General features: G+C 43.9%; 1 protein-coding gene across 4 annotated transcripts in view; it reads left to right on the top strand.

Moving 5' to 3' along the window:
• Window positions 1–12,612, top strand: part of LOC139807227 (lethal(3)malignant brain tumor-like protein 3) — a 48,718-nt gene that overhangs the window by 1,448 nt on the left and 34,658 nt on the right. Inside the window, exons 1-3 of one of the 4 annotated variants that reach the window (XM_071767927.1) lie at window positions 6,054–6,070; window positions 7,481–7,644; window positions 11,826–11,979. The exons of 1 other annotated variant lie outside the window; for it this stretch is intronic. In XM_071767927.1, coding sequence (XP_071624028.1) covers window positions 7,528–7,644; window positions 11,826–11,979 — 271 coding nt within the window. In that variant the 5' untranslated portion in view covers window positions 6,054–6,070; window positions 7,481–7,527. Of the gene's footprint in view, window positions 1–5,980; window positions 6,071–7,480; window positions 7,645–11,825; window positions 11,980–12,612 lie in introns of those variants that run through there. 2 more of the 4 variants (XM_071767929.1, XM_071767930.1) reach the window with 2 other exon arrangements.

Raw genomic sequence — 12,612 nt, 5'->3', positions numbered from 1 at the left:
TCTTATAAAGTAATTACAGATACAATTAAAACAGAAGACATTTTTGGCCTCTGTGCTCTAGTTTTGGTCTGAAATTGATTGCACCTTGCATTACAAATAATCCTATTAAGGCTGAATGCCCGTGAAACAAATTGTAATTCATCCTGAGCACAGGGGTGGAAATGGAGCCTGAGTTTGAGCTGCTGACTACAAGTGGGTACAGCTACTGGGCAGATTGTGCAGGGCCAGTTCCATTTTTCTTGGCCAGAGTTAATTTATCTTGCCTTTGTGGTTTTTATTGCCATAATAAGTAAGTTGCAGTAGGGTGAGTGGTTACAAGCAGATGTGCTCTGCAGAGGACTCCTGACGGACTGACTTCTCGGGGCCCAAGGTTGTGTTTTCTTTTCCTCAGCCATTCTGTGTATTCATTCTACCACCAGTTCTTTATTTTCAGGAATTTTAAGTCAGTAGCAGGAGCACGGGTCTGCACTGATCATTAAGAGTAGCATCTCAGATTCATTTAAAACAGCATCTGCAATTTTACTTCATGTTGGTTGGCTTAAAAGTTTTATCTGCAGGAGGTCTGGCAGATCTCCCTTGTCTTGCTTGTATCTGCATACAGAACTTTTAGTCCAAACACTTGTAGGTCTGGTGATGTATGCCATTGGCAGGGGGGATGTGAATTAGGGTAAAGCCTCAGTATAACCTCCTTGTCCTTTTCTGTGTCAACGCTGCAGTTTTTTGAGTGGTGAGAAGAGCAGCAGTGGGGGAGATCAGATCCTCCCAGGGTGGAGGTGGTGATGGATGGAGGTGTGGATGTCTTTTCAGCCCTCTTGTGCCAGCCCATGCCTCACCTCTGTTCAGGAAAGGGTTTTGGAGGCTTAAGTCCCATTATCAAAATTTCACAATTTAAATATGGGGGAAATGCTGTTAAACTGGGTCAAAACCAGACTGAACCACAGCAGTGGTTACTCTGGACTTTGCCCTCTTTCTAAGGAATAACAAGGTGGTTCCTGAGCTGTAGTGTCAGTTCTTCTTCCCGAACACCATTCCCTCTCTCCCATAGTTTATAATTCTGAATCTAATCCAGCCTTTTTTTTTCAAACCTTCCAGCTCCCTGTTGCCTTGAGGTGGAGACGAGGGAGGAAGGTAGCACAGTGGGTACAAAATTGAGATCAGAGAGTGGGGGTGAAGTGACCAAATATTTGGTTGTTCATGAGGGCTGACAGCTCTGACACCTGGAATCAATTAGCAGTGGAGGCAAACATTCATCCCACCAAACCCTGTCCTTCCTAATTAGCAGCACTGGCTGGGCTCTGCAGGGGGGGTTTGGGTGCACATGGGCTTTTCTGAATTTGGCAGTTCACTTTCCAGAGAGATGGTTCAACTTAGCTGCAAAATACTCCAGCTCCAAGGAATGGGTGGTTTATTACTAGGTTTAGCATCTTTTGGCTCATCTTCTGTTTGTTGGGATGGGTTTTTTTGGTTTTTGGTTTTGGTTTTGGTTTTTCTTTTGTAATTTCTGACTAAATACATCTAAATGATGGGATAAAAGCATGGCAGCTCTAAGCAAACAGAGGTAGATGCTCTATTCATGAACCACAGGGGATTTGCTTTGATAAGCCTATTTATGCTGTAGCTTTTAAACCAAACAAAACCTGATTTAAGCAAGAAACCTGAAGGTCAGCAGCAGCAGCAGAGTTCATTCTTGGCTGCTGGGGGGCAGATCAGAGCTTCCTCCTGTGCTGCTGGTGGCATTGCAGGGCAGGGCTGGGGTTCCCTTGGCACATCAGATGATCCCAGGCATGGGAATAGTCACAGCCCTGGAAAGTCCTGTGGCTCATCTGTCTTTTTGCTGTGGGGCTGGGGCAGACAGGAGTTTTGGAAGGCTTGCTGGGGTGTGCTGTGTCTTCCAACCTGCATCAGAATGGGTTTTCAGATGTTACAGGGCAGCTCTTGTAGCATTCCTGCTGCTCCCTCTCTTTGTGCTCATTGTCTTTCTGTACTTGCTGAAACTTCTGATGGGAAAGGAGGGATAGAAGCTGGGCTTTTTTTCATACTGCCTGAAAAAATACTTTTCAGGGTTTTCTTTAATCAGTTCCTTGACTAAACCCTTCACTTTTCAGATTATTTTCAAGATGATTTTTTACCTAACCCTTTCTGCAGCAGGATTTTTGCAGTTTCTCATTGTATTTAACATAAAGAAGGCATGTGATGCTTAACTGAAAGAAGTTTGGATGTTTTTATATGGCCATCTGTGCCAGATTTTACTTTTAATTCCTTCATTCTGTAGTAATGCTAAATCTGCAAATAACAATCTGACTGCACACTCTACCAAGCTATTTAGACAACAAATACCAGAAGAAAAATCTGGTTTGCAGTTTTTGTGGCACGATTATGTACACAGAGTATGAGCACTCGAGCTGGTTCTCCCTCTTGACTTCAACATCAACTGGATCTCAAAGACAAGCCTCCACTTACTTGTATGCTTGAGGTTTGCTTCATCAATTCTGTGCTCTTTTTTACTTTTAAAATACTTAACTTGCATTATTCAATGTGAAACTCTTGCTCTTGGTGTCAGCACGACACATGAGAAACTTGTGAAGTACACACAGGTAGTTCTGGAGTTTAAAATTAGTCCTGTTAACACCAGCCATTTGGAGTTTAAGTAACCAGTCCTAATTATTCCCCAGGAAAGCAGGAGTATTCAGGAAAGAACAGTGTAGTAAAGTGGCTTTAGAATAGAAGTGAATAAAGTAAGTAGTGCAGAGATTTGACATCCCTTTAAAACGTCTTTCAGGGAGCCCACACCCAGCATGCAGCTGCTGTAGAAGTCAAAAATGTGGGAGGACAGCAAAACCTGATGGGTAATGGCATGTTCCTCTCAATTGCTTTTGCTGACTACTTCCACTTTAAGAGAATTAATTCAGAATTAATTCATTGTGTCTTAGTTAAACATGTGACTGCTGTGACTGAACTTTTAGTTCTCTATTAGAGGAATATTTTTTCCCCCCAGCATTGTTTTTAATGTAAAAAAATAGACTTTATCTTGAATGACAAATCTTACAGCTTCCTTACAGGCCATTAAGTTTTGAGTGAAAATAGTTCTGATTATGACTGATGGGAAGTATTTATATCTTGCATCTGTTGTGGTAGAAGATGGATCAGATGTAGAATGGCAGAAGTTCCAGTGTCTGGCCAGGGTCCCTCCTGCAGAGCTGCTTCTGAATGTGGCAGATTTTGTGATGTATGATTTCTGTGTGGCACCAGGTGAAGCTCACCAGTGTGTGCAAGTGCTGGAGTAGTTCCCAGTGGTTCCCAGAGCCTGGGATCAGCAGTGTCACCATCTTGGGCCTTGGAGGAGATATCCTGAGCCTGTGGAGTGCCAGGTTTGCAAAGGGCTTTGTCAGGTGCCTTCCCAGAGCCACTGTTCTTCATGAGCAGGTGAGGAGCTGGAGAAAAGCAGCTCAACACCAAATGCTCTTAATGCAAGCTCTGAAGATGGAGGTAAGATGTATTTCTGTTCCTCACTTTCAGTAAATCATCAGAAAGCACTGGACTCTGGACATGGAAGTGGGTTTTGCACTTCCTCTTGTGTTCCTCCCTGTCTGTTGGGTGTAGGTCAAGATGCTCTCCAGCTCAGCCCTGCATGCTTTGTTCAGCTCCTGCAGCAGAAAGGACAGCAGAAAAGCTGCCTCCTTGCTGGCTTCAGGATGTCACACAAGGGTAATCTTGGAAGGGCTGTGTTGGACAAATGAATTTGGGAAACTCCAGAAAACCAAAGTAGTTTGATTTTTACAGTCCTGTGACAGAGCTAAGGTAAAAAGTGTGTGTTTCCCCTCCATTCCAGCCCATGCTGCAAGCCCAGGGCATCCCTCTTAATTTCATAGGCCATTTTCCTCTTTCAACCACTATTTTCTTTGTTTTGTAGTTAGTTATATGTTTTCCCCCTCTTTTTTTTTTTTTTCTCATCATTGACAGTGAAAGCACTTAAGTCTTCTTCACTGTTAAACACTTGCCAGTGGCTACTAACACCTTCTCTTGAGGCATTGGTATGGTTCCATTGCAGGCTCTGAAAGTTCATTTCAGTCCCTGACTGATGAGGTTCCTGGAGGTGAGGCTGTTTTCCTTTTTCTAATGGCATTAGTTCAGCCCTGCAAAATATTACTTGCCTGAGGTGGGTAATCACTTTTGATGGGTTAGAAAAGTAGCATCAGTCATCATCATAGCAAAGGACAGGCAAATGATTTTTGTGTCTGAACTGGTAAGTGTTCAGAGCAGTTCCTGAGACCAGATTGGTTGTGCCCTGCTAGAAGTCATGGATTTTTTTTTTGGGTTTCCGTGTAGATTGCAGTTCAGTTCTCTGCTAACACTGTAAGAGTAACTGGCAGATCTAACACCTGGGGTGTCAGACACTGCTGCCAAATCTCACCAGAAACTGGGGATGCTCAGAGCTCTGCATGCCAGCTCTCTTTGGGTGCAGATATATCTCACTGACTGAAATCACCAGCTTTGCTAGTTTTCCCGTTCTGTTTTGGGGAAGAAAGGTGATTTGTAAGTCAGTTATTCCCAGAACAGCACAATATCAGATGGTTTTCTTCATGGCAGCTGCTTCTCGAATGTAATTTTGCCTCCTGGTACATGGAGCCTTAGCCAGAAGGGCTGTGAACTTCACTGTTGTTCCTTGATTTACAAGCTTTGGGTTTATTGCACCATTGCCTTTCTCACATTTACCCTTGTATAAAGAAACTGAAATCCTCATGCTGTTGGATGTCAACCTCCCAGCATCTGAAATGGGGTTTCTGTTGGAATGCTTCTCTTCCCATTAGGTCTGATGGTGTGTAGGGTAATACAGTGAATCCCCATCCACCCACTTAGCCTTCCCACTTTTATTTGTTTCTATGAACCTGCACCTTTTTTTTTTTTTTTTTTAAATTTATTTATTTGTCTTCTGCCAACTGAGGCGAGGTGGATGCTAAAAACCAAAGCCTAGTTTTCTGCACTACTGAGGAAGCAGTTTCCCAAGGCTGCACTGTGGTTCAGTGGCAAAAGTGAGGTAAAACCTGAGTATTTCTGACCTCCTCTGCCTGTGGATTCCCTGTGATAAAATAAAGCACAGAGGTCTGGGTTGTAGCTTATTAATTATGAAGCAGAACCTCTGCCAGCCTGGTAGTCATTTATCATTTCATAAATCTGAATCTGTGACTTGGGACTGATCTGAGTTTTGCCACATCTTCTTTTGCATGAATGTTTCTGGGTCTTAAAATGTTAAAGCTGAAAGCCTATCACAAATATGGACAAATGGGGAACATTCATGCCTGACTATGGCTCTTCAAAATGTTTCAAGTTAGTTTCTGCTGTCTTTTTAATGGTGCAGTTTGCTTGCTTTTATTGGGCTATCGTGGTTTTACGGTAGATTTTACTGATAGGGAGCATTATAAGAAACGTAATTTCTTTATTATATTTTTCTAGGGGTTTTACTAGATTTATAAAATGGAGAGATGAAAAAGGCTCATTATTGTAACAGGTCTTCTCTGGGTAGTACCAGATTATTTTCTCCATTGTGATTTTTGACAGTTTTCCTGACCCAGTTTTAAATAAATTCTACAACTTAATCACTTCTGTCTCAGTATCTTCAAACCCCCTTGTCCCAGAGGGAGCTCTCTAAATAGTCCTAGTGTTCCAGCTTCTTTATTTTTAAAGCCTGAATGGAAGAACAACATCTAAAAAGTGATGGGTTTGCCCTTGCTTAAAGTGGCATCAGCGTGTTGCCTAAACCCACGTTTTTATAGATATAAAGGGGACACCAAATATTAATGTATGGTGAGCCATCAGCTGTGGTCAGTATCACTGCACATGAGACTTTTTTAGTGGGATTCAGAGGTTGGTAGGAGCCCTGGTTCTGTGGTTCCATGCAGTGCTGGTGCTGCTCTGTGTACATCACCAGGGACACCAGCTCCAGATGTTTGGATCTGTTAAAACCAGGGGAAGCTGTGGAGGCTTCTGCAGCTCCACTTGGCTCCCCTTTTCACCTTCCCGACCTCCTCTGCCTGGCCTGCATGCCTCTAATCTTCACAATTTATGCAGGATTGTGAGTAGCTGGAATTTTAACTTTTTTTGTGAAAAAAAGAGCTCCTCCTGCCGGGGTTGGGTCACGGTACCTAAAGATGTTTGGTGTTGCAAGGTGCAAACATCTGTCCCACTTTTGACCCAATGAGGGTAATTGTAAAGAGCTGTGATGCTGGAATGAGAGCTTCAGGGGTTCTCAGACATCATATATTATCCTTATCAGACCTGTGGGTTTGCCTTGGGCTGAATTAAACTGAGCACTCCAGCTGTAGGTAGGTCTGGCATGGGGAAGGTGGAGAGTTGTGGAGTTGTGCCCTGAGTGCTCAGCAGTTCATAACCTGCCCCGGCCCTGGATCTTAAGGCTCAAAGAGAGAAACAGATCAAGCACATAGTCCTTAGGTGGTGCTCTGTTACTCTGGAGTTCAGAGCTAGAGGTGACCTTGTTGAACTCCAGCATTCAGATGTCCCTGGGCAGCCCCCTGCAGTTTTCACCCCCAGGAATGCCGTTAGACCTGTCCGTTGGGCTGTGCTTCTTCCAACTTATTATCAGTGGTTTTGTTCAGCTGGGAAAAAATTAGTAGAGCTAACAGTTCAAGGGAAGGTTGTGAATCTTTTATTTTATTTTATTTTTTTTTTCTTAAGTGAGCAGTTCTGTTCATAGATTGAAAATATTTGGGTTAACTTTGAAGGACGGGAACATCCAATTAATTTATGGCCAGTGTTTGATTAATTTCCTTCCCAAAAAGTGTTGAATAATTAGATATGGGGAGCACATATAGCAGTGTGGCTTTTAGTCGAGCCTCCTAATGGAGCCCATTAGTTTATTTGCTGGGATGTGAAATGCTTAAACTTGTTAAGATCTTTATGGCATTGCTAGCTTATAGCCTTGATGTGTCAGCAGTGGAAAGGGACCTGGCAACAGCCATTAGATGCTGCTGCTCCCCCCCAAGGCTCTACAGACATGTCACTTGTAGATAGTACATGAGTTTGTGTATGTATAGATATATATATATATGTATATAAATATATATGTTATAGGTATATACATAGATACTTGTGGTTCTGTAATTTTAAATCTTGGTATTCTCAACACCTGAACCAAAGCTCGAACTGAATTCAGAGTCCCAAGGGGTCTTGCCAGGGAATTATAATTAGCAAAAAAGTCATACAGATCAAGTAAATGTTAAAACTTACTTGGTTTATCTTTATGCTCTCAAACTGCACATATGCTTGATGCTCTTAACTTTCCATTCATAGTTACATAAGTATCATGGGCAAAAAGCAAGTCTGGTGTTGTTCCTGTCTTTTAAAAATAGTACTGTTCAGAAAAGCCTTTGTGAAGTGCCAGCAACAGGCCTGATTCTTCTGTGCCTCTTCTTTTTTTTTTCTTTTTTTTTTTTTTTGTTTGTTTTGTTCTGTTTTCGTACCGTAGTTTTCTTTATTAACATTAAATAAAGACCCCAAAGACTAAGCAGAAAGATGGAACAGGATGTCTTGGAGACAGATGGCATCAGCATCCCGACAGCAGACAGCGAAATAGTGAATGCCTTAGACTGGAAAGCTGGCATTGGTACCTTGCCTGGCAGCAACATCCAAGTAAGAACCCAAGGAGCACAATCCCTGAGCAGCCCCCAGGTGTTGGGCACTGCAGAGTATTTGACAATTCTGGAATTGGCAAATTGAAAGAGAAAGCCCTTGCTTTTAAACAGCTGGGTTGGCATCACCAAGGAAGTGGTGAAATTTCAGTCATGTTTCTGAACGCCTGGTGACACTCCCTCTCCCCTTCTAATTTCTTGCTCAATTGATTTCTAAAGTCAGGAAGTATTTTAAGTAATTGTTTTCTGCTAATAGAAGTTATGGGCCTGATCTTCCTAATTCTCAGTCGTGGCCATACAGCATACTGAGGCAAGAAATCCCATTAATTTTAGCCCAGCATGAGAAAGACATTTTCTGTGAAAGACAGATTTTCTCAATTTGTGGGGCTGAGTCTTTAGGTTCTTTGCACATCAGTGGTTCTTTTTTTGCAGCTTTTTACAGCAGTATATGTCTTGTGTATTTACAGTAGTGACAAATACAGCTCTTGTGGAAATCAGAAGTAAGATGTGCTGGTCACAGGCGTGGTGTTACTATGTCAGAGGAGGGAGGACAGTGAGTGTCTGTTTCCCAAATTACCTTCAGCTGCTGTTTCAGTTCGATTGCAGCTCTGATGGCTGAAAAGGAATACATAAAATTGCCCTCAAGCCTGCAAGTTCTGAATTGCTGTGAGGGGAAAAAAATCAATTCCAAGTGAAATAAATTGGAGCGGAAGGGACTTGAGAGCTTTGAAAAATCAGATTGTTGGGATCACATCAGATATTCAGAATCAGGACCCCCACTTTGTGAGTGTTGAGTCTTCCCCTTCCTCCCCTCCTCTTCCCTTTGTGCAGAAATGTCTCTGACCCCACTCAGGCTACCAGGAAGATGTTTCTGCCACAAATGGTGGATGAACTTGAATGCTTGGAATGTTTTGAGAACAGTGGTTTACACCCCTGTAAAAGTGCCATGGAACTGGGTCCACTGGCTTTCTAGGAGGCCCTTTGGATGATTATTTTACCTTGTATTTAACCACAGTCATTGTACTTCTTTTTAGAAGAGCTCAGCAATGTATTGCCACAGGTTTTCTCTTAACCACCAGGAAAGCCCCTTTGCAGGAACAGCTTCACTTTTGTTGATTCCTCATAACTGTATAGAATGGAGAAAGCACCACGTTATTTATTAGACTGAAAGGCAACAAATCATTTTGTATTTTATATTAGATGGTCAAGTGTAGGGGCACTGAGTACCAGGGTTAGTGAGTGTGGCAGAAATGTCTGTCTGGGACATGACAACTTTATTCACAGGAAGCCACTTCATTCTTAAGATGCCAGACACTTTTTTTTTTTTTCCCAACAGAAATGCCAAACACTTTTCTTGTTTTCCTTTTGCTGTTTATTCTTTCCCCCTCTCTTTGCATGCACAATGTTTCCTTAGCTTCCTTAAAAAATTCTCAGGAAGGATGGTGGAGGGTTTGTGTTGGCAGACACACAGCATGGAGCCCCTTTGTGTAAAGGAAGCTGCAGTCCTGGTAGTTGCCCAGTTAGGCATTTCCAGAATTTAGGAGTGAGGGATATTGCCTTGAAGAGTTTCAGGTTGAAACTGGAGGTGTCCTCATTGGATCAGCCAGTGCTCAGCATCAGATCAGGCTGGTGCTAAGATGCTCATTGTTTTTCTAACACAAACTGAATTTTTACAGGGCCTGAGCAGAGCTTCCCCAGTTCAGTGGCTGCAGGTGCACCATGAGATGGTGAAAGGAGGACAGAGCTCTGTGCTGGCTGCACTGGGTTGGATTGAATGGGGACTGAATTAGTAGGCAGGAGTGTCTCGACCCCAGAGACTACCTGCTCATACAAAATGACTTTATCACCTTTGCCCACCTCCAGCTGCAAGTCTGCTTTGCACTCACTGTGGCACTGAGAGCTCTGGAGATGCTCCTTCCACTGACCTGCTGCTGCTGAGCTGTCCTTAGAGACCCTTGGGATCTGCACCACTGTGCTGCTTCTCTTCTGGCACCTGAGGAAAGGGAAGGGCTTCTGCTCTGAACTAGATGGTCTGCAGAAACTTGGACCACTTAGAATTATCATTTCTTTGAAATGGTTTTGTTTCCTTTCGTGATGAAATAAAAATGATGCTTTGTCTCTTCAGGGCTACAGAGGAAGCACTGAGCTTTTTAGAAGCAAGTCCAGCATCTTTGAAGCTTTAAGAAATACAGGCTTCAGATAAAAGGAAGGGAAAAGGGGGCAGAACATTTGGAACAAGGCTTTGATAGGGTGCTGGAGGCAGGATCCTGAGCCCAGGAAGCATGCAGTGGAGGAGGAACAGTGCTTCTCAATGCAGTGAGCAGCCCTGCTTCAGAGGTGAAGCAAATGCTTTAAGAGTGGGTGTGGCAGGTTTGAGTGAAGAGCAGATGGCTGAGAAAAGGTCTCAAACTAATGAAGTGCTGTGAATAAAAGCTTTGGAGCAGAGCTTGCAAATGCACCTCACCTTTGACTTGTCTCTTTCATTCTGGAGCTCAGTAGCTCTGTATTGCAGACAGTAACCAAGATCAAGGAGTGAGGAATCTTCAGAGCTATTTGCTCATCGAAAGGGGATTTAAACTTATGTATTATTTATTTATTTTACTCAGTGGCCTTTGCAGATTGGGACTAATACAAGATGCACATTGACACGACTTGGCACATTTTAACAACTTTCTCTGGCCCTATGAAGTGTGCCTTCATAGCCTAAGAAACTTTTTTTAAGCTTCAAGGATGAGAGTCTCTGAAATCTGCCACATACCATTCCTTTTCCATAGCTCCACCGTGGTGTGAGCACTTTGCTGTGTGTCTAGAGGGGTTTTCTTGTTCTGCGAGAGCTGAATTTGCTCCTGGCCTGCAGCAGGACAGGCAGTGTGTGTGTGTCTGTGTCTGTGTGTGTGTGTGTGTCTGTGTGTGTGTCTGTGTGTGTGTTTGTGTGTGTCTGTGTGTGTGTCTGTGTGTGTGTCTGTGTGTGTGTCTGTGTGTGTGTCTGTGTGTGTGTCTGTGTGTGTGTCTGTGTGTGTGTCTGTGTGTGTGTCTGTGTGTCTGTGTGTCTGTGTGTCTGTGTGTCTGTGTGTGTGTCTGTGTGTGTGTCTGTGTGTGTGTCTGTGTGTGTGTCTGTGTGTGTGTCTGTGTGTGTGTCTGTGTGTGTCTGTGTGTGCAGGGAGCAGGGGATGGGGGAGAGTCACTTACCCCAGCAGCTGATGTCTTGAAGGTCAAAACTGAGGCAAGATGGGACTGGGAGCTATGACATGGTGGCTCCTGGCTGTACTGGTCCCTGTCACCTACCTGCTTGCTCTGCCTGTGGCTTGGTAGGTGTATTTCCAGGTTTTTCAGAAGCAGTTGGTTTGGACTTGAGGTTCTCCCCTCTTGCCTTTGGGTCAGGGCCCCACCGGGGCTTTCACAGCTGAGTGGTCCTGTGCAAGGAGGAGCTTGTCAAAGGAAGGAAAGGTTTGGTATGTCTCAGTGCCTGCTCTTCCTCAGCAGCATTGCCTCTGCCTATCCCCACATTCCTCTGCTCCTTTGGGAAGTTCTTTTCCCACCAGCCCATCAGGAGTCATTGCAGAAGGGTTGAGAACCTCACGGCTCTTGCAGCTCCAGATGCTCCCTGTGTTCATGCAGCCCTGGGGGGTCTCAGGGCTCTGAGGTCTTTCAAGCCCCTCCAGCACCAGCTGGAGAACATTTGGGACAAATTCTCTGCTGGAATGTGACCTTTCTGTCAACAGCTGGGTGATTCCTGCTTGCACTGAGATTTTAGGGAAGTTGTTCTGTGTGGTAACTGCAGTAAATGGGATGGTGCTTTGTTGGATGAATTTTAATCATCAGAGCAGAGTTTGGGTTAAACTGCTTTTCTGAGGGTATTTTTTTCAGATGTGTTTGTCTGAGGTCCAGGTTTTGTAAGAGGAGCCCATCCAGAGCAGGTAGAATTAATGTTGCTTTCCTTCCTTGTCAGCAAAATGTATCATTGGAGTTTTTTGGAGGTCTGTTGGTGGCATTTTGAGAAATAATTGTGTTGAGTATTTCTCACATTTACTGCTACTTATTTCTAGTGCTTTTTAAAGTACCTTCAGCCATTTCTTTTTCATCCCTTACCCAGTTGCTCCTCAGGGAATCCTATTGCTGCCTGTCCCCTTTCCTGGCCCTTTTACTCCTGGTTATTCTCTTGCTTTCTTCTCTTACCTGCAGTTCTGTTTAAATGAGTTTGGACTGCTAGAAATCATTACTGAAGCAGAAGCAGAAGCCATAAAAACTCTTTCAGCCTCTGCAGTAAATGCCAGCCCAGCCAGTTTTGCTCCTGCTGCTATCAACTCTTCTGCTGCCTCTAGCACTGGTTTGGAAGGTGAGCTTATTGCTGGGAAGGGAATAGACAGGTTTTTGAAAAAATCCTCTAGAAACAGGTCTAACAGAAGTGTGTGTTTCAGTGCTGCCTGGCACAGTGTGTGCTGTGAGTCACTGTCTCATTTCAGATATTTTCAGGGAGTATTTAGGATGAATGTAGTTCCTGCATAGCCAGAACAGTACCTGGCACAGGCATTGTGCTCACCTCTGTGGAAGGTAAGTGGGGTTACAGAAACCATCAGGGCTGATTTATGGATGTGGTCAAACATCCCTCTCATGCTGAGTTGTGACTTTTGTCCTGGGATCGTTTTAAGTGGTGATTCTGGGAAGTTGGAGCCTTTTCTTTCTTGGGCAGTGGATCAGCAGTAACATCAGTGTTTCTCCCCAGCACTGTCATGGCAGCAATTAAGTCTGCATCTGTATTAACCAAAAGTGCCTGTTCTGGAGCTCTGGGACCAGAATGGTCTGGTTGTGGGGACTTTATTAAACACTCTCAGCTTCCAAACCAGAGTGGTTACCCCCACTGGGAAGTGTCAAGAGCTCTGTGCTAACTCCTGAAGGATTCTTGGGAATTGCTTGTGATGCTGTAGCCCAGGAGTGCCCCGGGGCTGTACTGAAGGTGCATGAGGCTGAG

This window comes from Heliangelus exortis, chromosome 24 (genome assembly GCF_036169615.1).
Source record: "Heliangelus exortis chromosome 24, bHelExo1.hap1, whole genome shotgun sequence".
Classification (NCBI taxonomy): Eukaryota; Metazoa; Chordata; class Aves; order Apodiformes; family Trochilidae; genus Heliangelus; species Heliangelus exortis.
This window is presented reverse-complemented; position numbering and strand designations above follow the sequence as displayed.